Source organism: Bos mutus, chromosome 23, assembly GCF_027580195.1.
Source record: "Bos mutus isolate GX-2022 chromosome 23, NWIPB_WYAK_1.1, whole genome shotgun sequence".
NCBI classification, from domain to species: domain Eukaryota; kingdom Metazoa; phylum Chordata; class Mammalia; order Artiodactyla; family Bovidae; genus Bos; species Bos mutus.
Window position 1 is genome coordinate 32,856,630 of NC_091639.1, and position 19,266 is coordinate 32,875,895.

Consider the following 19,266-nt stretch of genomic DNA (forward strand, 5'->3'; position numbering starts at 1 on the left):
CTCCCAACCACCTTTGCAGTCGCCTCAGAAGCCAGCTGTGGTCCTGCCCATTATGGTAAGATAAGCCCTAAAGTAACCCACTACTCGAGCCCCAGCATTAGTTCTTTCTGTCTTCCACAGAAACCCCTGGGCGAGCAATTCCGGAAAGAAGTTCACATTAAGAATCTTCCCTCACTTTTCAAAAAACCAAAGCCAATGCCGGAGACAGATGCACTGGACGAGGAGGGCGGCCTGGCCACCATCTTTGAACCCTAAATCAAGCTGTTGCGCATCCTTCCTCAACCTTTATTGTCATCTCTTCTTCCCCTGTGTAGCTGATCTCTAGGCCCCTCTCCACTGCCACCTCACTTTCCACCGTCGTCAGCCTGGAGAGAGATCCAGGGCTGGAGCTGGAGAGAGCGGGCCCTGTTTAGGGCCGGAAGTCATTGTGCTCAAGTATCAAGAGAGGGAGTCAGGGCTTACACCATTCTGTCTAGATTTCCCAGGTATCTCCCATCCTCTTTGGAGTTTTGCCTTTTCCCAGAAAGAGAAGCTAGAGCAGAGCGGCCCTTCTCCCCAAGCCCTCCTGCTCCCAGGCAGCCATACACCTGTGCAGAGTGGTAACTAGGGGCGCTGCACCCAATGCTGCAGCCAGCCAGGCTTGCGGCAAGGGCTCAGCCCTGAACTACTTGTGCCAGAGTTTTTCCTGGGTTGTTGCGAGTTCCACTGAGCCCCCTTGCTGCTGGGCTGACAAGAGCCTTCCCCATTCTCCAGGGGCGTATCTGGGTCAGGTGCTGAACTGAATTTGGCCAGTTGCCACTTTGTTTTGAGCAAGAATCTGGTCACCTGAGGGGTTCCGTGGTCTGAGCCACTGCTAAGCTCTGGGTACAGTATCAAACATTCGTCCCTTCAGGGGCCAGGGCTGGGCCAGGGTCTGTAGTGCTCTAACATCCCTTAGAGCTCACATGTTTTGTCCCGCCACGAATCCTCAGTGTTGTTTCCCCAGCCCCCAGGGTCCACTCAGACACAAGAGCCACAGTACCCTATCTAGTGTCATGTGATGTCACTGGCATTCAAGGATAAATCCAGACCAACTAGGCTATATCTGTGACAAGCAGCTAGCCACTGGTCTGCTCTCCTAGGACTAGCTGAGTCCAGGTGCCTTCAAAAATCTCATGGTCTTTTTCGGGTCCTGGTCACTTCCCTCATGGGCCATTTCCAGAAGAAAAAAACATGCCTTCCCATCAGAGCCTATATTGTGAGTCTCCAGTCTGTTCTAGACATCACTGGATGGCCCTATAAGCAGAGGGGACAGGGGTGTGGGAATCAAGTTAATCTACACAGTGTTCACGAGCTCCCCACAGGCCTGGCATCAGCCCAATCCACTGACCAGGCTTTTCAGTGAGAGCATGGACTGAAGCTGCAGCTCTTAGCTGATGTGGCCCCAGGTCAGGCGGGGGCAGAAAGAGGTGAAGCTGGAAAAGACTTGGCGTCCACGTAGCACCCTCTGTGGCACAGGCTGAGTCCGTCCCCTCTTCCTGGGTGGTGCTTTGGGCTTCCTGTCCACTGTGAAGGCCATCTCCGCATGTTTCCCTCCAGATTTACCAGCTGCCCACTCTTCTCTGTGGTGGGGCTGTGGAGGGTATAGTTGTATTTATTGTGTTGTAATATTTTTAACATCCAGTGACTTCATGCTAGAAGTTTTCTATTGTTTATATAACTTTTTTGTAGAAACATTTAACTGAAGCACATCTGCATGTCAGTAAAAATCTCAGTTTCATACAGAAAGGGCCCCAATCTGCCTTTTTCAAACCAGTGACACACTCCAGGGTCGCTGTTCTTCACGAGCATCTTGCCAAGGGGGTTGGACAGGAGGAACTGACTAGGAGACCTCTCCACCAGGCCCGCCCTCCGAACTAAGAATAGCACGCCAGCCGGAGGATTTCTCTCCGTGACATGTAGACCAGGTAGTCCTTGCACCCTCAAGTGTCGCCACTGGTGGCCGCTGGACCTAACCCAGAGGGGCTGTCCAAAGAGGACTGCTCTTCCTGCCTGTGTCTCGATGGCTCTCTGACTTGACTGCCATGGAACAGCCTCTTCTCTCAGGAACGTCCTCACCTCTTCCTATCCAGGAAATAGGTGAGCAGCACGTACTGTTTTTCTGTGGTCTGCTTGTGCCCCCATTTGGCATTCTCCTGGGGCTTCAGAGGTACTTGGCCCTGACCTGCAGTCATGTCTGAGGCCAAAATTCCTAACTGCTAAATAATGCCAAATCTCTTCTGAGGCCCTCTTCTGAGGGCCCCATGTTTCTGGATGGAAACTGAAGAAGCTGTCTCCAAGAAAAGGATTTTTGTCTGGATGTGAATTTATTTACACCAAGGCCTTACAAAGGCATAAAAGTCACATTTTGTGGCACATTTAACAAAATGTATTGACTGAAATAAAGCTGGAATTGTCCCAAGAAAACCCAGGCCCCCTAGTCTCTCTGGGCTCTCAGCAGCAGTCCTGCAGGGGCAGGGCAGAACCTGAAGTGTCCAGCTTGCCTCAGGAATATCCAATCCCGGCCATACCATCCAGCGTGGCCTTAGTCCATCTGAACCGCATCCAGTTCGTCCAGGAACCGCTGACACTTCCCCATCAGCACCTTGATGGCTTCACTCACCAGCACGTCTGGTGGCAACACCCCTGTGGACTCAACAGAAACTGGGGACCAGAGAGAAACGCGCCTTACACACACTGCTAGATTCCACATCTGACCTCCAGCAAACTGCAGCACCAAAGAACCACTGCCGCCCCACCCTCAACTTGAAACTCACAGATAAAATGGTCTCGAACACGCGCAAGCCGTACAACCTTCTTTAGCTTCTCATTCCGGAAGACTTCCCTGCTAAACGTATCTAGCCGGGGATTGGCAACTCTGGCCACCTTTTTACCTAATGAAAACAAACCATATTATAAATACATGAGCCCACAACTTGAATTTCTCTCTGCTACCTTCAAAGGAAATATGCTTTAGGGCCGGGCTTACACAGCATCCCAAATCCTGTACCTTGGATCTCCTGCACCTCAATAACACCAGGTGAGAAGCAGCGGCTCAGCTCTTCCGCCGCCTCCCCTTCCACAGGCTCCAGCAGGGTGATGTCTGGCAGGAGCCTGTAACTGGCTGTTGCCACAGGTGAAAACTTGGCATGATCTTTGCCTGGAGGAAAGAGGGCACTCAGAGCCTGGGAGGAGACCCTTCTTCATATTCCCTAAGCTACTGAGCGAAGGCCCAGCGGCTTTCTGCCTGTTGGGAACATCTCAGCAGAGTTGATCATGGCTCACAGTGTAGTCAAAAGGTCTCACCAATGCCCTTGACACAGTGCATGAGCAGGTCAATCTCCTGGCCAGGCCGCAGCTGTGCAATGAGGATGTCGTCGTGCACCGGGCGGATGGCGCCCTCCGGGAAGAGGTCGGCCTGGTTCCCCAGAGGCACCCACGTCATGTGTCTGGTATACACTGCGGGGAGCACATCACACCCGAGCCCTTGAAACGCGCCCACCAGGGAGCAAGCCCCCCTCCCCCCGCAGCCCCCGGCGCGCACCTCTGTGGTTGACATAGAGCTCATTGGGGTCAGAGGAGTCTTTAGCAGCGTGGGGGTTCCGCGTGCACCTGACCTGCAGCCGGAACTGCAGGGTGTCGATCTCTGTGCCACCTTCGTCTCCTGCACAAAGGGGGGAGGTGGGGGGCTCACAGCGCTGACGGAAACATCAGCACCAGGCACCACGCCGACTGCCTGGCACATTTCTCTCATTCTCTTGGCAAACACAGGAAGGGCAAAGGTAAGTGTTCCCACAGAGAAGAGCACAGATGCACCCCAAGATTGGTAATGGACCCAGGGTCCCAAGGTAGATAATAGAGGATTCAAACACTGGCAGTCTGATTCCAGAATCTCTTTCAGAGGAGCACAGCCCCCCTTTTCCCCAAATGTCATTTTCTCAAACCCTCACCTTGGTTCCTATATTCAAAAAGACGGGGGTCGGCATGAATGGGGATGAGGCCCAGGCGGTGGGCGAGGATCTCATCCTGGACGATGGACGTGTTGTTGTACACCAGGACCTTCTCCACAGCCATGGTTGGCACCTGCCCAAGGAAAGAAACCCTGCAGTCCCCCCATCAACTCCCCCGTCTCCAGATACAGGGAGACAGAGACCTCATCCTAGGATACTTGATGAAAAGTTTACAAAGAATGAGCAGGAGGAATGCTCAGCAACACTGCAAGAACACCGCTTGAGACAATTCCCCAAGTGAGGCCCCCCGAAAACCCCACCTTTGCCACCGTGCCCACCGATACCTCAGCTAACAGAATGCGCCGAAACGCATTGGCAATGGCTGCGTCGATTCCCACCATGTCAAACTCCAATGAGTTTTCATCCATGTGTACCACATCCACACGGAAATTCTAAAGGGATAGGAGAAACACTAAATGAAGCCTGTTTCTGTACACGCAATACCTCCCCCCACCTGACATTCCCCTCAAAAACCTCCCTTTGCCCAGATGTCCCTCATTAGACCTTACTTTCTCCCCCAATCCTTCATTTGATTTTGGAAAAGCCTTCATTTTTATCTTCCATTCATTTAAAACCCTCCGCAGGGACTTCCCTGGTGGTCCAGTTGTTAATGCAAAGGGGACACGGGTTTGATCCCTGGTCCAGGAAGATCCCACGCACCATGGAGCAACTAAGCCCATGAACCACAACTACGGAGCCAGCACTCTAGAGCCCATGCTCCACAGGAAGAGAGGCCCCTGCAATAAGAAGCCCTCCCACTGCAGCTAGAGAGCTGCCCCCACTCACTGCAACCAGAGAAAGCCCAGGCATATGAATCAAAGGCCAAGCACAACCAGAAATAAAACTTTTTTACAAATTCCTTAAAAAAATAAAACCTTCTGCAATATGGCTTCCAGCCACATTCACAGAGGCTATGTTACTAAGAACAGGCTCACACACTGCTCACCCAGTTGACACTACTCAATTTTTATCTTACTATACACCTCTGCTACACCTGGCATTGTTGAGAGAAGCCTGTTTCCAAACTCAGCTGCCTTGATTTCAGAGCATCAATCTTCTCCTCCTCATTGACCAATCCTTCTAAATTCACAGTCTTCTACCTACTATATAAATGTTACTGTTTCCCAAGTTTTTCTCTCTCTCCAGTGTGACCTCATGAGAAGGCAATGGCAAGCCACTCCAGTACTCTTGCCTAGAAAATCCCATGGACAAGGAGGAGCCTGGTAGGCTGCAGTCCATGGGGTCGCTAAGAGTCTGACACGACTGAGCGACTTCACTTTCACTTTCACACACTGGAGAAGGAAATGGCAACCCACTCCAGTGTTCTTGCCTGGAGAATCCCAGGAATGGGGGAGCCTGGTGGGCTGCAGTCTATGGGGTCACACAGACTCGGACATGAGAAGTGACTTAGCAGCAGCAGCAGGGTGACCTCAACCCTGCTCATGGTTTCAGCAATTATCTGTATGAACAACTCTTTATATATATATATATATAATCAGTTTGCTGGACTTCACTCACAGGAAACTGTATGCCTCAACATTCCCCTTCCCTAGACTGATTTCTCATCGCTAAATGACCACCACGCATCAGAGCAGTAATTTTACACTCCCCCACTAACAGCCCATATCCAAGCAATCACCAAATTTACCTTTCATCTCCCCTGTGCTCTATTTCATCATCACAATCTTCATTTCTGCCTTCAGCCTCAACTTCCCTATGCAACTGTCACAAATTGTGCACACCCCACAGGACAAGCCTCAAATCCTCTATCTCTAAACTTGCAGATATGATCCTACTTGCTTAAGAACTCTTCCAGAGCTCCCTATCACCTCTGGTGCCTAAAATACACTTCAATCTTGCCTACCACTGAGCTGCTTGGACACTCCTCAGCCTCTGCTCCTTGTTCAAGGCTGAACTTGGATGTCATCTCCTTCAGGAAATCTTCCATACCTCTGCTCCCCATTCCCATTCTGGATTAAGTGTCTGTGTGGGATACCCCCCCCAAAAAAATCTGGACCTCCACCCACCCCCATCATCCTTTCTTGCTTCCAGCTGCCTTTGCTGCATTACACTGGAGTCATTTGTTTATGTTGGCCTCATCATACACAGACACTGGGCAAAAGGCAAAGCCACCTCTCCTTGTTTTGCACTGAATGAGATGATGAAGCATGGAGGAATGGCATCAGGAATAGGAATTAAGCCTTGATTAAACTTTGTGACACCTGTATAGTAAACCCTGACTAGAAACCCAACAGAGCTTGGCCAAGCATGCGCAATAAAGAGGCACAGGCTTCTGTACAACCTTCCACACCTGGTGCTTCACTCTAAGGGAAAATTAAGGGGAAAAAAGGCTCTTAGTGTGGTGGCTTTAGGAGACAGACACACAAGAGAAGCTGTTATAAAGTGCAATCAAGAAACCACCCATCCTCCCAATAATAAATAGACTGTCCCTAATCAAAGAAGTCAAGTGGGCCTTAGGAAGCATTACTATGAACAAGGTTAGTGGAGGTGATGGAACTCCAGTTGAACTATTTAAAGTCCTAAAAGATGATGCTGTTAAAGTGCAGCACTCAATATACCAGCAAATTTGGAAAACTAAGCAGTGACCACAAGACTTGAAAAGGTCAGTTTTCATTCCAATCCCAAAGAAGAGGAATGCCAAAGAATGTCCAAACTACTGCACAACTGAGCTCGTTTCACATGCCAGCAAGACTATGCTCAAAATTCCCCAAGCTAGGCTTCAACAGTAGTGAACCAAGAACTTCCAGATGTTCAAGCTGGATTTAGAAAAGGTAGAGGAACAAGAGATCAAATTGCCAACATCCTCTGGATCATAGAAAAAGCAAGAGAAGTCCAGAAAAACATTTACTTCTGCTTCAATGACTAAAGCCTTTGACTGTGTGGATCACAACTGTGGAAAATTAGAGAGATGAGAATACCAGACCACATTACCTGCCTCCTGAAAAACCTGTATGCAGATCAGGAAGCAACAGTTAGAAATGGAGATGGAACAATGGACTGGTTCAAAATTGGGGAAGGAGTACATCAAGGCTGTGTATTGTCACCCTGCTTATTTAACTTATATAACTTACATGCAGAGTACTGGCTGAAGCACAAGCTGCAGTCAAGATTGCCAGGAGAAATATCAATAACCTCAGTTATGTAGGTGACACCATCCTGACGGCAGAAACTGAAGAGGAACTAAAGAGCCTCTTGATGAAGGTGAAAGAGGAGAGTGAAAAAGCGGGCTTAAAACTCAACATTCAAAAAACTAAGATCATGGCATCTGATCCTATCATTTCATAACAAACAAATGGGGAAAAAATGGAAACAGTGACAGACTTCATTTTCTTGGGCTCCAAAGTCACTGTGGACAGTGACTACAGCCTTGAAAGACACTTGCTCCTTGGAAGAAAAGCTATGACAAAGCTAGACAGCACATTAAAAAGCAGAGACATCACTTTGCTGACAAAGGTCCATATAGTCACAGCTATGGTTTTTCCAGTAGTCATGCATGGATGTGAGAGATGGTTGAGTGCCAAAGAATTGATACCTTCGAATTGTGGTTCTGGAGAAGACTCTTGAGAGTCCCTTAGACAACAAGGAGATCAAACTATCAAACCAGTCAATCCTAAAAGAAATCAACCCTGAATATTCACTGAAGGACTGAGGCTGAAGCTGAAGCTCCAATACTTTGGCCACGTAATGCCAAGAGCTGACTCATTGCAAACGAGTGATGCTGGGAAAGACTGAGGGCAAGAGGAGAAGGGGCGACAGAGGATAGGATGGTTGGATGGTATCACTGACTCAATGGACATGAGTTTGAGCAAACTCCAGGAGATACAGAACGACAGGGAAGCTTGGCGTGCTGCAGTCCCTGGGGTCACAAAGAGTCAGACACAACTGAACAACAACAAAGAAACCTGCACCCATTCAAGGAATTAAAGGAGGGGGGCTAGAAAGACCCTCGGGTGGGCTCCTCACTCGTGTGGACACCCGTATTCTTCTGTGAGTGCCTACTTTCCCTTCTCCTTATAAATTGCTTCTTTGTTCTCTCTACACCTCAGTTTCTCTGTGTGACTTTTTTTTGTACTCCCTGTCCAAATTCCTTTGGACAAGTAGAATAAGAACCTGGACCTTTAATTTAGCCTGTCCCACATCACAAGTATGGTAGGAGACAGACGGACTCCCATTGAGGAATTTACTCTCAGCCTCCTGTTTGCCCTCCAGAAACAGAAGAAACAACAGAAACAGAATAAACAGTCTTTGTCTCTTGTAAACATCTTGAAGAAATAATTATATCAAGAACAAAGCAATGCAAAATCCCTCGTCTGAGTAAGGATTAAGGGATCTCCGCTTCCCTCTTTTTAGGATAAGGAAGATACATCACAAGTGCAGAAAAGCTACTTGAGGTCAAAAGTCAGAGGATAATTCAGGCCATAATGAGTCTTGCTCTTTCCGGAAGCCTTCACTTCCAGATTCATCTTGGCTGAGAGATGAGTGTGTACCCCATGGGAGGATCCTGCCCGTGTGCCTTTCTACATGTACTTTTCTTTTCAATAAACTTCGTACTTTACTCTGTACCTTCTACCTTCTCGCCTGAATTCGTTCTTGACTAGGCAGACAAGGTACTAGAGACTCTAGCCCTAACTGCTGGCTCCTGTGGTCGTGGTTAGGACTACCGGTGGGGAAAACTAAGACCCTGCTTCCAGCTACCGCTCTCTGCAGCTTGCCGCAAGCTGCCCTTTGCTGCTGCGCCTTGGAAATTACAAGAACAGCTTCTAAGGTACAGGTTGCTCATATCACAAAGTCCGATCCCACAGTTCCAGCTCCACCTACCTTCTCAAAGCGGTCCTGGTCCCAGGCATCATCGTAGCCTGAATAGTTACCGGGAAAGTCAGTGGTATGAACCTAGAGCAAACAGAGACGAGAATGTCCGCGAAGGGGCAGCGAGGCCAAGCCCGTCCCCACCCTGACCCCAACTCATCCCTGATTCACTCTGCTCCCGAGCTGAAGGCCACAAGACTTACATTGCGAACCCCGAACTCCCCTAGAACCACGCGGGTCCTCATTTCCTCCACAGCCTGGGCCGCCGCCATCTTCAACTCCTCCACGCGACCAGAGTACCTAACTGATGCGTGCGCACTAGTCGTCCGCCTCTGTTTCTGTAGCAACGCACCACCTCCTAGAATCTTAAATATCGCGAGACTGTGCCTTGCCTCCGTCCACGTCCCCAGCTACCGGAAGTCAGTTTGAGCCAAACATCCGGGTTTCTCTTTTTTTGCGTTCCGACCCATCGTACCTTTCTTTCTTGTCCCTAGACCTGTCCCTTTCTCAGGCCCACGTCTCTCCCACTCCTCCTCCGCGCGCGGGACAAGCGCGGGCTTCAGCGACGGGAGCCCTCGAGGGACATGGCAACTCCAGCCGCGCCGACTGGCGGCGCCCGAAACGGGGTCGGCCCGGAATGGGGAGGGTTCGAAGAAAACATCCAGGTAATGGCCCCACGGCTCCGGCTGCCCGCAGCCCCAGGGCCGGCAGCCGTCCTGAAGTCATGTGGGGACTCTCCCTCAGAGCCTGGAAGTCTGGTCCATTTGCAACACTTTTTCTCTTTTTTGAGTCTTCGTGCACAAGAAAGGCAGTGGGACTAGTGCTGGCTGATCTTAAAGGTCCAGACTGGTACTCCAGCCAGGGGCCTTAGGTATCTAGGCCCAATTGCTCTTGCTTTCTACAAGTTAAAGAAACTCAGTCGGAGTCAGGCATGGCGGGAGGCGGGAGTGGACTTGGGGGTGGATGGGATTCACTAGCCAAAACCACACTTTGTGCGCATAGCCTTGATTTGGGGTTGGGAGAGGTGAAGGAAATGGGCACTTTGCAGCCTTTTGGGGCCTTGGTAGGGAAGGTAGGAAAAAGCCGTGTATAAAAGACAGGGACTAGGTTCCCCAGACTAGAACAGAGAACCAAACAAGCAGGGGTTCTGAGACCAAATAAGGGGAGGAGAGTGGCATCATCTGTGGTGATTTCAAGTCCTGTCTCCTAGCCCCAAACCTTGTGGTGAACAAAGAAGGACTTAACTGGATGAAGCAGAAAGGTCCTGCACTCTAGGATCTGTTGTCTTCACAGGGTGGGGGCTCAGCAGTGATTGACATGGAGAATATGGATGATACCTCGGGCTCCAGCTTCGAGGATATGGGTGAGCTGCATCAGCGCCTGCGTGAGGAAGAAGTGGATGCTGATGCAGCTGCCGCTGAAGAAGAGGATGGGGAGTTCCTGGGGATGAAGGGCTTTAAGGGACAGCTGAGCCGGCAGGTGGCTGATCAGGTAAGCACAATTGGCTCCCTGACAGGTGGAAAAGTATACCCAGGAGACCTCTGGTTCTAGAGTTGGCAAAGTTCACCCCAGGTTGTCCAGTTCAAACCATGTTGAAATCAGATAAAAAATAAGTAACAGAGCATAGAGCCAAGAGTTTGACAGAACCCTTCCACTCCACCCATCTTCCTTGCTATAGATGTGGCAGGCAGGGAAGAGACAAGCTTCCAGAGCCTTCAGCTTGTATGCCAACATCGACATCCTGAGACCCTACTTTGATGTGGAGCCGGCCCAGGTGCGAAGCAGGTGAGGCTCCTCCTCCTGACAGAAACTGCCCTCCTAACATCCAAACTACAACCGGACATCAAACCCTTAGACTCCCCTCGTCATGACCCAGCCACACCATACCTCTTGTCATAGAACAGGGTGTGGTGACAACACACTGCCTTCCTCCTCTTCTCCATCTAATAAACTATTCCTCTTCCCTCAAAGCTTGGCTCAAATGTCACTTCCTTTGCTCCCCATTCCCAGTGTGTCCTGTCCTGGTGCTCCAGTAGGGCTCTGCACTGCCAACAGGTAACATTTCAGCAGTGCTATACTTCCCTATTCCTGGGTCTCTCTTTCCAAAGACTTCCTCAGAAGCAGGCTCTGTTTTGTTTACTTCTTAATTCTCAGGACCAGAACAGCCTCTGAATCTGAATATCAGTACATAGTTGTTGAATGACTTCAAGAACTGGATTTAATCTTGGCTTGGTTCTTTGTTCATCCTTTAATTCAACTAGTGCTTATCAAATACCCACTACCACTTAGCAAGTATTTACTAAGCTTTGGCTGTGCATCAGGTGCTGTAGTAGTTGTGTCTGGGAGCCTTAGACACAAGATGGGATGCGTAACTCAAGGGCAGCCCTCAAGCACTCATTTGCCATGAAGGGACACACCCAGGAGGGACCCCTGACCCAGGGTTGGCTGGAGGGTTGGACAGGGCAGCTTCCTCACAAGTAAAATCCAGTCAAGATCTAAGGTACTACTAGTGAGTCACTTAAGAAGTGGGGAAGGTTTTGGTACTTCTGTTTGTCTTGCCTGGAATTTTAATACCACTTCAAATATATTTCTCAAGAAAATGCTCAGTGGTATCTGGAGGGATGATAAGTAGGAAGAGGTAGGAGGCACCCTGGTTCTCACAAGTGACAACTTTTCCTTCTAAACATTTCCCAGGGGTTTATCTTTACATCTCTGCTGAGGTTTGCATGTCTTTTAAAGGGGAACAGGTCACATAGGTAAATGGTCAAGCTCTCCCAAAGGCCCAGGGGGCCCTAAGGATTCTCCATGTTGCTGCTGCATCAGTCGGCACAGTGTCAGGGCTGTTCTTCCTGGAAGCATTTTCAGGGCAGGGTAGTGATTTCCTCGTTCATCTGTCTTTACTACCCTCTTCTTCCTTACCATCCAGCGTGTTCTCTTCAGGTAGCGAGATGAGTAAGAATCAGGCTTTCCAGAACCTCATGGCCTAGTGCTGCCTCTGCTCTCATCTGCTCTCCTCTTTCCTCTCCCCTCCCAGGCTCCTGGAATCCATGATCCCTATCAAGATGGTCAGCTTCCCCCAGGTGAGTAGGGGTGTGTAGCATGTCTGAAAGAGCCGGGGGAGGAACTGGGGCAGAGGGTGGGGCCACCAGGCAAAGCCCGGGAAGACATCAACAGAAGAGCCATTGTACCCCCCAGCCTGAATGAGTTGGTATATTGACAGAAAATCGCAGGTGAGCTCTACGGACCTCTCATGCTTGTCTTCACGCTGGTGGCCATCCTCCTCCACGGGATGAAGACATCTGACACCATTATCGTAAGCAGGACAGAGGACTTTGTGGGGGGTGACTGAAATGAGTTGAAAGCTGCCCACAGAGACATGGTGGATAGAAGCAGGCCCTGAGGGAGGAGGCCCTGGGCGAGACTGAGACCAGAGGCCTCACAGAACTAATTAGAGCCTTCACCCCACAGCGGGAGGGCACCCTGATGGGCACAGCCATTGGCACCTGCTTCGGCTACTGGCTAGGCGTCTCGTCCTTCATTTACTTCCTCGCCTACCTGTGCAATGCACAGATCACCATGCTCCAGATGCTGGCACTGCTGGTAAGGAGTCTAGCACAGTGGTGGGCAAGTGTGATCTAAAAGAGTAACCAGGCTCTGGTCTGCAGCTGTCCTAGGGCCCCAGGGTCTGGAATGGGGTGAGTTGGCCAGTGGACCATTTATTTTTCAAGGTCCCCACGAGGCCAGCTCAGTCTGAGCGACTTTCCTCTCCACCATCCTCCTTCCTAGGGCTACGGCCTCTTCGGACACTGCATTGTCCTGTTCATCACCTATAACATCCACCTCCATGCCCTCTTCTACCTCTTCTGGCTGCTGGTGGGTGGGTTGTCCACCCTGCGCATGGTAAGCTGGGCAGGAGGTTTCTAGGGGTGGGCTGCCCTACCAGGGAGTTGGGAAAACAGCTCAAAGCTCAAGTCCAATCCCACAAAGTTTCTGCTCTGGGTAAGAGTGGCTTCCTCACATCACTTGCTTGGAGCAGGCCTCTGAGCTCTATTCCTGTTGCCCAAGGTGGCAGTGTTGGTGTCACGGACCGTGGGCCCCACACAACGGCTGCTCCTCTGTGGCACCCTGGCTACCCTGCACATGCTCTTCCTACTCTATCTGCATTTTGCCTACCACAAGGTGGTAGAGGGTGAGTGACAGGAGGGCCTGGCTGCAGGGAGGGGAAGGATAGCTGCCTAGGGCAGGACCCTGCCAACCCTCACTCACTTTGCATCCTCCTCCTTTCAGGGATCCTGGACACGCTGGAGGGCCCCAACATCCCGCCCATACAGAGGGTCCCCAGAGACATCCCTGCCGCACTCCCTGCTGCCAGGCTTCCCACCACCGTGCTCAACGCCACAGCCAGGGCTGTCGCCGTGACCCTGCAGTCACACTGACCCCACCTGAAATCCCCGGCCGGCCCCTTTCCCCCAGCGGTGAAGCGGAGGAAGATTAAAGGACAGTACTGATGACGTGTGTCTCTTTGATGGGGTCTGCAGCTGCCACAGAGCTGTAGCCACTTAAGTATCTCCTCGATGCCTGTCGGGCTTCTGGGGGCACAAGGCCAGGAACTCCTGGCCAGGACTGCAGGGCTCTGCAGCCAGTGCAGAAAGTGGGTCAGCTCCTCAGAGGCCCTCTCACCACCTACCCCTTCCTTCCTCTTTCTCTCTCCCAAGTTGTCTTGCTAAATATAGACTTGGTAATTAAAATATTGATTGAAGTCTGGGCCTGCAGCTACCCCTTCAGTGGTCCTCCCTGCCACCCTCCTTCCTGTGCACTTCCCTGTTCCGTCAGTGGTGGTCATGTCACATGTCCCTCCCTTAAGTATAGCCTCTGCAGCAGAATGAAAGTCAGACAGCCCAGGGACTTCCCCTGGCAGACCAGTGGTTAAGACTCTGCACTTCCACTGCAGGGGGCATGGGTTCAGTCCCTGGTCAGGGAACTAAGATCCCACAGGCCACATGGCGTAGCCAAAAATATTAATCAAGTGCGACAGTCCAGACTGCATCGACTACATTGAAGACTGCTTGTCCCTGAGGCAGAGGGAATGAGAATCCATGCAGCATCACGGAGGCCTTAGCTCAAGAACCATGAATCTGATGGAACAGTGCACCCAACTTGACTCTGGGCTCCGTGTTACTCTTGGGATGCTTATGGAGCAGTGACAATTGGACACAAATTTCCAGATGCATCCCCATGTCATGACAAGGTCCTTTGGCACCTGGGTCATTGTGTAAGGATAATGTTCCTGTGGGAGCTCACATCTGAAGTCAGAGTTGGCTTTGCCCTGGTTATATGGGGCCAGAGCAATAAAGCTTTCTTCAGTTCTCGTAGTCTTTCCTCTTAAAAGCAACAACCACCCCAAACACAGCACATCCACCCCCACTAGCTGTTTCATCTGTTCCACCTCAGGAGTTACTTAGGGTGGTTAATGGAAGGAACAGCATCATTGGCCTCCCTTCACTACTTTGTATGATTTTTTTTTTTTTTTTTTTTTTTTTTTTTAACTTTACATAATTGTATTAGTTTTGCCAAATATCAAAATGAATCTGCCACAGGTATACATGTGTTCCCCATCCTGAACCCTCCTCCCTCCTCCCTCCCCATACCATCCCTCTGGGTCATCCCAGTGCCCTAGCCCCAAGCATCCAGTATCGTGCATCGTGTATGATTCATTTTTTAAAAATTCATTACCCTAGTAAATCTGGGTCAGCATTTCTCCTTTCTAATAAGGGAACTAAGAAACATGCCTAGGGTTTGCCCTATGTGACCATACAGGATACACTGTTACCAGTGGACCAAGTTGTAAGTGCACTGCCTGTGTTAAGCAGTGTGCCCTTACTGAAAGCTCCAGCCACCCTCCACGGCCACAAAGCCATTCCAGGCGGCCATCCTGGCACCCCTTTCATTTTGGCCACTCCAGTCTCCACGGGTACTGAGAATGTCAGCACCAGCAGCGCCCTGATCACCTGGGAAAGAAGCCGCACCAGCACCTTGCATCTACCTGCGGCTCACCTGCTCCAAGGACCCTTTGAGGGTTCCACTGGGCCTGTCAACTCAGGCCGTCTCAGCCAGGACAGGACCCCGGGGGCCGCAGCTGCGCCGCAGCCATCATGGCAAGGGGCACGCGGCTGGAATCCCCACGCACGCGGCGCCTCTCGTCGCGCGGGCGGGGCGAGGCGCAGATTAAAGGGCCCTAGGGACCTCGAAACTGGATGGCGGAGCCGGTAGGCGGCGGGGAGAGAGGCGTGCCTTGGATCCCGGCGAAGGCACGACGGAAAAATGAGCAAAAGGACCCAGTACACTAATAGTCCAAACGCCATCTCCACGTGACGTGCCTCTATTCTCCTCTCCCCATCCCCTGCCCGACCCAGGCTTCCACCCAGCTACCTACTCTCCACCTGTCGTCTGGCCCCACACCCAGGGGACGGGCGTCCCCACCTGAACGCCGGGTGTGCGCAAACCTCGCGGGCCCGCGTGGCCTAGGCCGGGCAGGGGGCGGGGCGAGCGGTGGTGACGCGACCGTTGCCATGGGAACCCGCCGCCCGCTCCGGCTCAGCAGCTTCAGCCGAAGCTGCAGCCCGCCGCCCGCTGCCAGCCTGCCGGCCCGCCGGCCTGCCCGCCTCGGGCTCTCCCTACGAGGCGGTAGGGGGAGCGGGGCTGGAGGAAGGGAGAGAGCAGATGCGGCCTCCGAGCGGAGACTGGTCCCGCGCGTCCTAAGCTGAGGTCCCTGAGCCGCCGCCACAACCGCGAGGGACGAGGACCAGCGCGGAGCAGCGCCCGCCCGACCCCGGAACGCGCCCCACGGCCCGTCGCCCAGACACGGACCACAAGATCCGTCCCAGCTCCAGCGCCGCGCGGTCTCAGCCCGGCCGGCGACCTCGGCGGCTTCGCAATCCCGGCCGGCCCCGGCCCCGGCGCTCCTCTCCGCCGCCGCCGCCGCCGCCGCCCCCCGCCACCCCCACCGCCGCCGCCGCCTCCTGCGCCTCTGCCGCCCCCGCTACCCCCTCTGCGTCCGCGACCCCAGCCCGGGCCCCGACCCCAGCCCCGACCCCTCCCGCGGCCCCGCCAACCTCGGCCGCGGCCCGGGCCCCGGCCCCGGCCGCCCAGCCGTGGGTACGATGCTGCCCAGCTCCATCCAGATTTCGGGGGAGCCTCTGTCAGGCGCCGAGGTGCGGGACATCTGCCGCGGCCTGCGCGACAACGCCGTGCGCCTGCTCTCACTGCGCGGCTGCCGTCTCTGCGACCGCGACTTCGGCCGAATCTGCCGGGCCCTGGCCGGGGCCACGTCCCTGGCGCAGCTCAACCTTAACCTGGGCGTCGTGTCCAGCCCCAGCCGCATCAAGCAGCTGGCGGAGGCGCTGCGGACCAACCGCTCCATCCAGTCCCTCTTGTGAGTGTGCTCTCTCGAAAGGGGGTCCTGGGCACCACACCCCTTCCTCGCACTCCTCTTGCCACCTCCTGTTCCTTCCTTCCCACACCTTGTACCTGTCTTTGCACTTGACCTACCTTCTCACCCCTTATTCAGGCACCTCTTCTCTCTGACCATACCGCCACCACACCCTCCAAGCTCCTGCTTCATCTCCAGACTGTGACACGAGCCTCACCCCAAGTGAGACAGGATACCCACCCTCTTCCTGGCAGGGTCCATGTACCTCCCAACCCGATCACCCCAGTGGCTTCTCCAGGGCAGCTGCTCTGTCCCCAGAGAAGAAATCCTCCCCTGAGGACTAGATCCCTGCCCATACATTCTGTCCAAAATACCATCCCCACATGCCCCTTCTCTGTGTTCTGATCTGGAGCCTAGTCCCTGCCCACAAAAAGAAGCCACATTCCTCTTCTAACTGCATTCTTTCAGAATCTAGAACTTTCTTCCTTCCCAGGGCCTCTCCCATGTGCTGTGACCGAATGTCCTTCTCACCTCTAGGGCTCACCATCAGGGAGGGTGCCCCTTCCCCCTTACAGACAGGGCTGACGTTGGCAGTAACCTTTGCTCTCTGCTCTTACCCTCCAAGCCTGCATGGGAGCCCTCTGACAGATGCAGGTCTGGCCTTGTTGAATCCAGCCCTGGCCCTCCACCCTGCCCTCGTGGCACTGGACCTGGGGGACTGCATGCTGGGTGATGAAGCCATCAACCTCATCTGTGGCCTCCTCCCGCCTGACGGGGCCAAGTCTGGTGAGCAGGGGCCCTGCTGGGGGCAAGGGCTGATGTGGCCTTGATGAAAAGCGAAAAACTAAGTGCAGAGGGGAAGGGGCCTGGCCCGGAGAAGAGGGCTCTAACTGTGTGGGTGAGAATGTTTTTCAGATCCTCTCAAGGAGGGAGGGTTGGAGCTGAGCAGGAATGGAGACCCAGGAATCCAGGCTACAGCAGGCAGGAAGGGCATGGGGCTCTAATGTCCCTGAAGCTCTGTGGAGGGGGTGGCGTGGCTCTCAGTCACTAGGGACACCCCAAAGATCCCCAGGTGGGGGAGGGGTTGGGGAAGGGCCTGACCTTCCCCATCCTGGCTTCTCACTGTGACTGCCCAGGCCTGAAGGAGCTGACACTGAGCGCTAACCCCGGCATCACCCCTAAGGGCTGGAGCCGCCTCGCCATTGCCGTGGCCCACAGCTCCCAGGTCCGCGTCCTCAATCTGGACTACAACCCCCTGGGTGAGGCTCACAAAAGTCCCTTTTGATTCTCAGCACGCCCCTCACCCCACCTCCAAGAACCTGGGATCATCAGTTGCCATGGTAACCACTACACTGGAGAAGCAAAGGAAAAAGGGGGTTGTGGGTGGAAGTACAGGAGCCACCGGTGTGCAGGACCAGCTGACCAACAGTTAGATCAGAGCATCCATCACCACCCCCAGGGCCTGGCTGGCTTCATCCATTTACTAGCCAGTCACAATGCTCCCCTCCTGGCCATCTACCAATTGCCAGCCTTTCCTGGCTTGGGGTGGGATCTCAGGTGTTTAGGGTGATGGGGAGGCTGTGGCAGAGTTAGCAGGCCCACAAATGACTGCAGGTGAGTGTGTGTGTGTGCTGTCTCCCCAGGTGACCACGTGGCAGGGATGCTGGCTGTAGCTGTGGCCTCCAGCCGCACCTTAGAGGTCCTAGACTTGGAGGGCACAGGGCTCACCAACCAGTCAGCTCAGGTGAGAAGTCTTCATGTTGGGGGATGGACCAGAGGTTGAGGTTAGCCTCAACATACATCCTGTGGACATACCAAAGGGGTGGCAGCTTGGAGCCTGAGGAGCCACGTTAACTGCATTCATCCTTTTCCATATTCTTCCCCACCACAGACCCTGCTGGACATGGTAGAAAATTACCCTACAGCTCTGCGGAGTCTGGTGTTGGCCGAGAACAGCATTAGCCCGGAGCTGCAGCAGCAGATCTGTGACCTCCTCTCTGAGGGGGAGGAGGAGGAGGAGGTGGCAGGAGGGCCTGGTGACACCCAGGAACGAGAGCGAGCCCGGGAGCCTGCTGCCCACCAGAGGAGCAGCAGCTCCTGGACGGGCCCCAGTGGTAAGATCCCCCAGGGCTTGATCGGAGGCTTGAGACCAGGGAGACGGGGTGGGGAACTTAGGCCACTTGTTTGTGGTCCCCAGAGGAGGGATGCACGGCGGTCTGAACACCCCTCCGCTTTCCACAGATCCCAGCTCTCAGATGGTGCTAATGACATCAGGACTAGGGGACAGTCTGTTGGCTGAGACTGAGATGTGACTCTCTGTTTCTGCGCATCATTACATCTGTGTCTCCAGCACTTTGCCCCAGATGTCAGGGTCAGACCCTGGGGCTTGGGGATGGGGGGTGGTGCCTGGGGCTCTGGCAGCTCCTGGCGGTGTGGTGGGAGGCTCTGGAGGCTGTGACTCAACAAAATCCTCGGGGGCACTGGAACCCAAGGCAATGCTTCTGGACTTGTTGGCAGCTCTGGCTGCAGCCCGCTGGCTCGGAAGAGATTTTATGAACTCTATAACCTGGTGTGTGGCTCTGGTCACTGGGGGCTGGCAGTAGGGCAGGAATTGCAAATACCTCTAGACATCACTAGGTGGCAGTGCTACCCCATGGCCCAAGTTCTAGGCAGTATCCACTGGCCCCAAATGTCTCACTGGCTCAGGTCTCTGACTTCTAGGACTTGGGTTTTTGGGGTGACACCTTACACAGGCCCTGTAAGGACCATAAGTGAAGTAAAGCGCCCCCAAAACTTGGCTGAACCCTACCCCAAGGAGACTCAAGAGCCCTGCCAAGGTTAATTGAGGGACACTCTCTCCCTGCCTGATGCTCTGTGGCCAAGGAAGCCCCAGGCAGAGGGAGGCAGGGGGAGTCAGGAGCAAAGACTAGGACATGACTAGGACTGGGGATACCCAAGAATGGGGAGAAGACTGGAAAAGGA

General features: G+C 53.3%; 4 protein-coding genes across 6 annotated transcripts in view; 3 read left to right on the forward strand and 1 right to left on the reverse strand.

Annotated features, from left to right (window-relative positions):
- The window catches only part of XPO5 (exportin 5), a 44,290-nt gene extending 42,523 nt beyond the window's left edge, over positions 1-1,767 (forward strand). The window contains exon 32 of the mRNA XM_070361356.1: positions 121-1,767. Within this exon, the coding sequence (XP_070217457.1) occupies positions 121-255 (135 nt within the window). The 3' untranslated portion in view covers positions 256-1,767. The remainder of the gene's footprint in view (positions 1-120) is intronic.
- Positions 1,464-9,264, reverse strand: POLR1C (RNA polymerase I and III subunit C). 2 transcript variants are annotated; one of them, XM_070361355.1, is made up of 10 exons: positions 9,059-9,264; positions 8,868-8,939; positions 4,313-4,420; positions 3,969-4,101; positions 3,563-3,682; positions 3,325-3,477; positions 3,029-3,178; positions 2,796-2,912; positions 2,550-2,682; positions 1,464-1,612 (listed from the first exon to the last, which is right to left on the reverse strand). In XM_070361355.1, the coding sequence occupies exons 1-9, from the start codon at positions 9,125-9,127 to the stop codon at positions 2,564-2,566; spliced, it is 1,041 nt and encodes a 346-aa protein (XP_070217456.1). In that variant the 5' UTR covers positions 9,128-9,264; the 3' UTR covers positions 1,464-1,612; positions 2,550-2,563. The 2 variants fall into 2 exon arrangements, with proteins under 2 accessions (XP_070217456.1, XP_070217455.1); XM_070361354.1 differs by lacking the exon at positions 1,464-1,612 and having other exon boundaries at positions 2,376-2,682.
- A 19-nt stretch (positions 9,265-9,283) lies between these two features.
- Positions 9,284-13,366, forward strand: YIPF3 (Yip1 domain family member 3). The gene is made up of 9 exons (XM_005900099.3): positions 9,284-9,520; positions 10,149-10,346; positions 10,534-10,640; positions 11,890-11,935; positions 12,076-12,168; positions 12,324-12,455; positions 12,642-12,755; positions 12,921-13,044; positions 13,143-13,366. Exons 1-9 carry the CDS (start codon positions 9,440-9,442, stop codon positions 13,289-13,291), a joined length of 1,044 nt encoding a protein of 347 aa, XP_005900161.1. The 5' UTR covers positions 9,284-9,439; the 3' UTR covers positions 13,292-13,366.
- A 2,084-nt stretch (positions 13,367-15,450) lies between these two features.
- On the forward strand, positions 15,451-19,163 carry LRRC73 (leucine rich repeat containing 73). 2 transcript variants are annotated; one of them, XM_070360684.1, is made up of 7 exons: positions 15,451-16,287; positions 16,910-17,070; positions 17,200-17,265; positions 17,421-17,543; positions 17,928-18,028; positions 18,176-18,398; positions 18,526-19,163. In XM_070360684.1, exons 1-7 carry the CDS (start codon positions 16,016-16,018, stop codon positions 18,594-18,596), a joined length of 1,017 nt encoding a protein of 338 aa, XP_070216785.1. In that variant the 5' UTR covers positions 15,451-16,015; the 3' UTR covers positions 18,597-19,163. The 2 variants fall into 2 exon arrangements, with proteins under 2 accessions (XP_070216785.1, XP_005900162.2); XM_005900100.2 differs by lacking the exon at positions 17,200-17,265.
- Positions 19,164-19,266: the final 103 nt, after the last annotated feature.

Excerpts from the sequence above, each read along its gene's own strand:
- POLR1C (XM_070361355.1), bottom strand. The coding sequence starts at position 9,127 with ATGGCGGCGGCCCAGGCTGTGGAGGAAATGAGGACCCGCGTGGTTCTA. Across the intron at positions 3,179-3,324 it reads GCACTGTGTCAAGGGCATTG|GCAAAGATCATGCCAAGTTT; the intron begins GTGAGACCTTTT and ends TCTTTCCTCCAG. Across the intron at positions 2,913-3,028 it reads TGAGGTGCAGGAGATCCAAG|GTAAAAAGGTGGCCAGAGTT; the intron begins GTACAGGATTTG and ends TGTTTTCATTAG.
- YIPF3 (XM_005900099.3), top strand. The coding sequence starts at position 9,440 with ATGGCAACTCCAGCCGCGCCGACTGGCGGCGCCCGAAACGGGGTCGGC. Across the intron at positions 12,756-12,920 it reads GGTTGTCCACCCTGCGCATG|GTGGCAGTGTTGGTGTCACG; the intron begins GTAAGCTGGGCA and ends CTGTTGCCCAAG. Across the intron at positions 13,045-13,142 it reads CTACCACAAGGTGGTAGAGG|GGATCCTGGACACGCTGGAG; the intron begins GTGAGTGACAGG and ends TCCTCCTTTCAG.
- LRRC73 (XM_070360684.1), top strand. The coding sequence starts at position 16,016 with ATGCTGCCCAGCTCCATCCAGATTTCGGGGGAGCCTCTGTCAGGCGCC. Across the intron at positions 17,266-17,420 it reads AGGAATCCAGGCTACAGCAG|GCCTGAAGGAGCTGACACTG; the intron begins GCAGGAAGGGCA and ends GTGACTGCCCAG. Across the intron at positions 17,544-17,927 it reads TCTGGACTACAACCCCCTGG|GTGACCACGTGGCAGGGATG; the intron begins GTGAGGCTCACA and ends CTGTCTCCCCAG.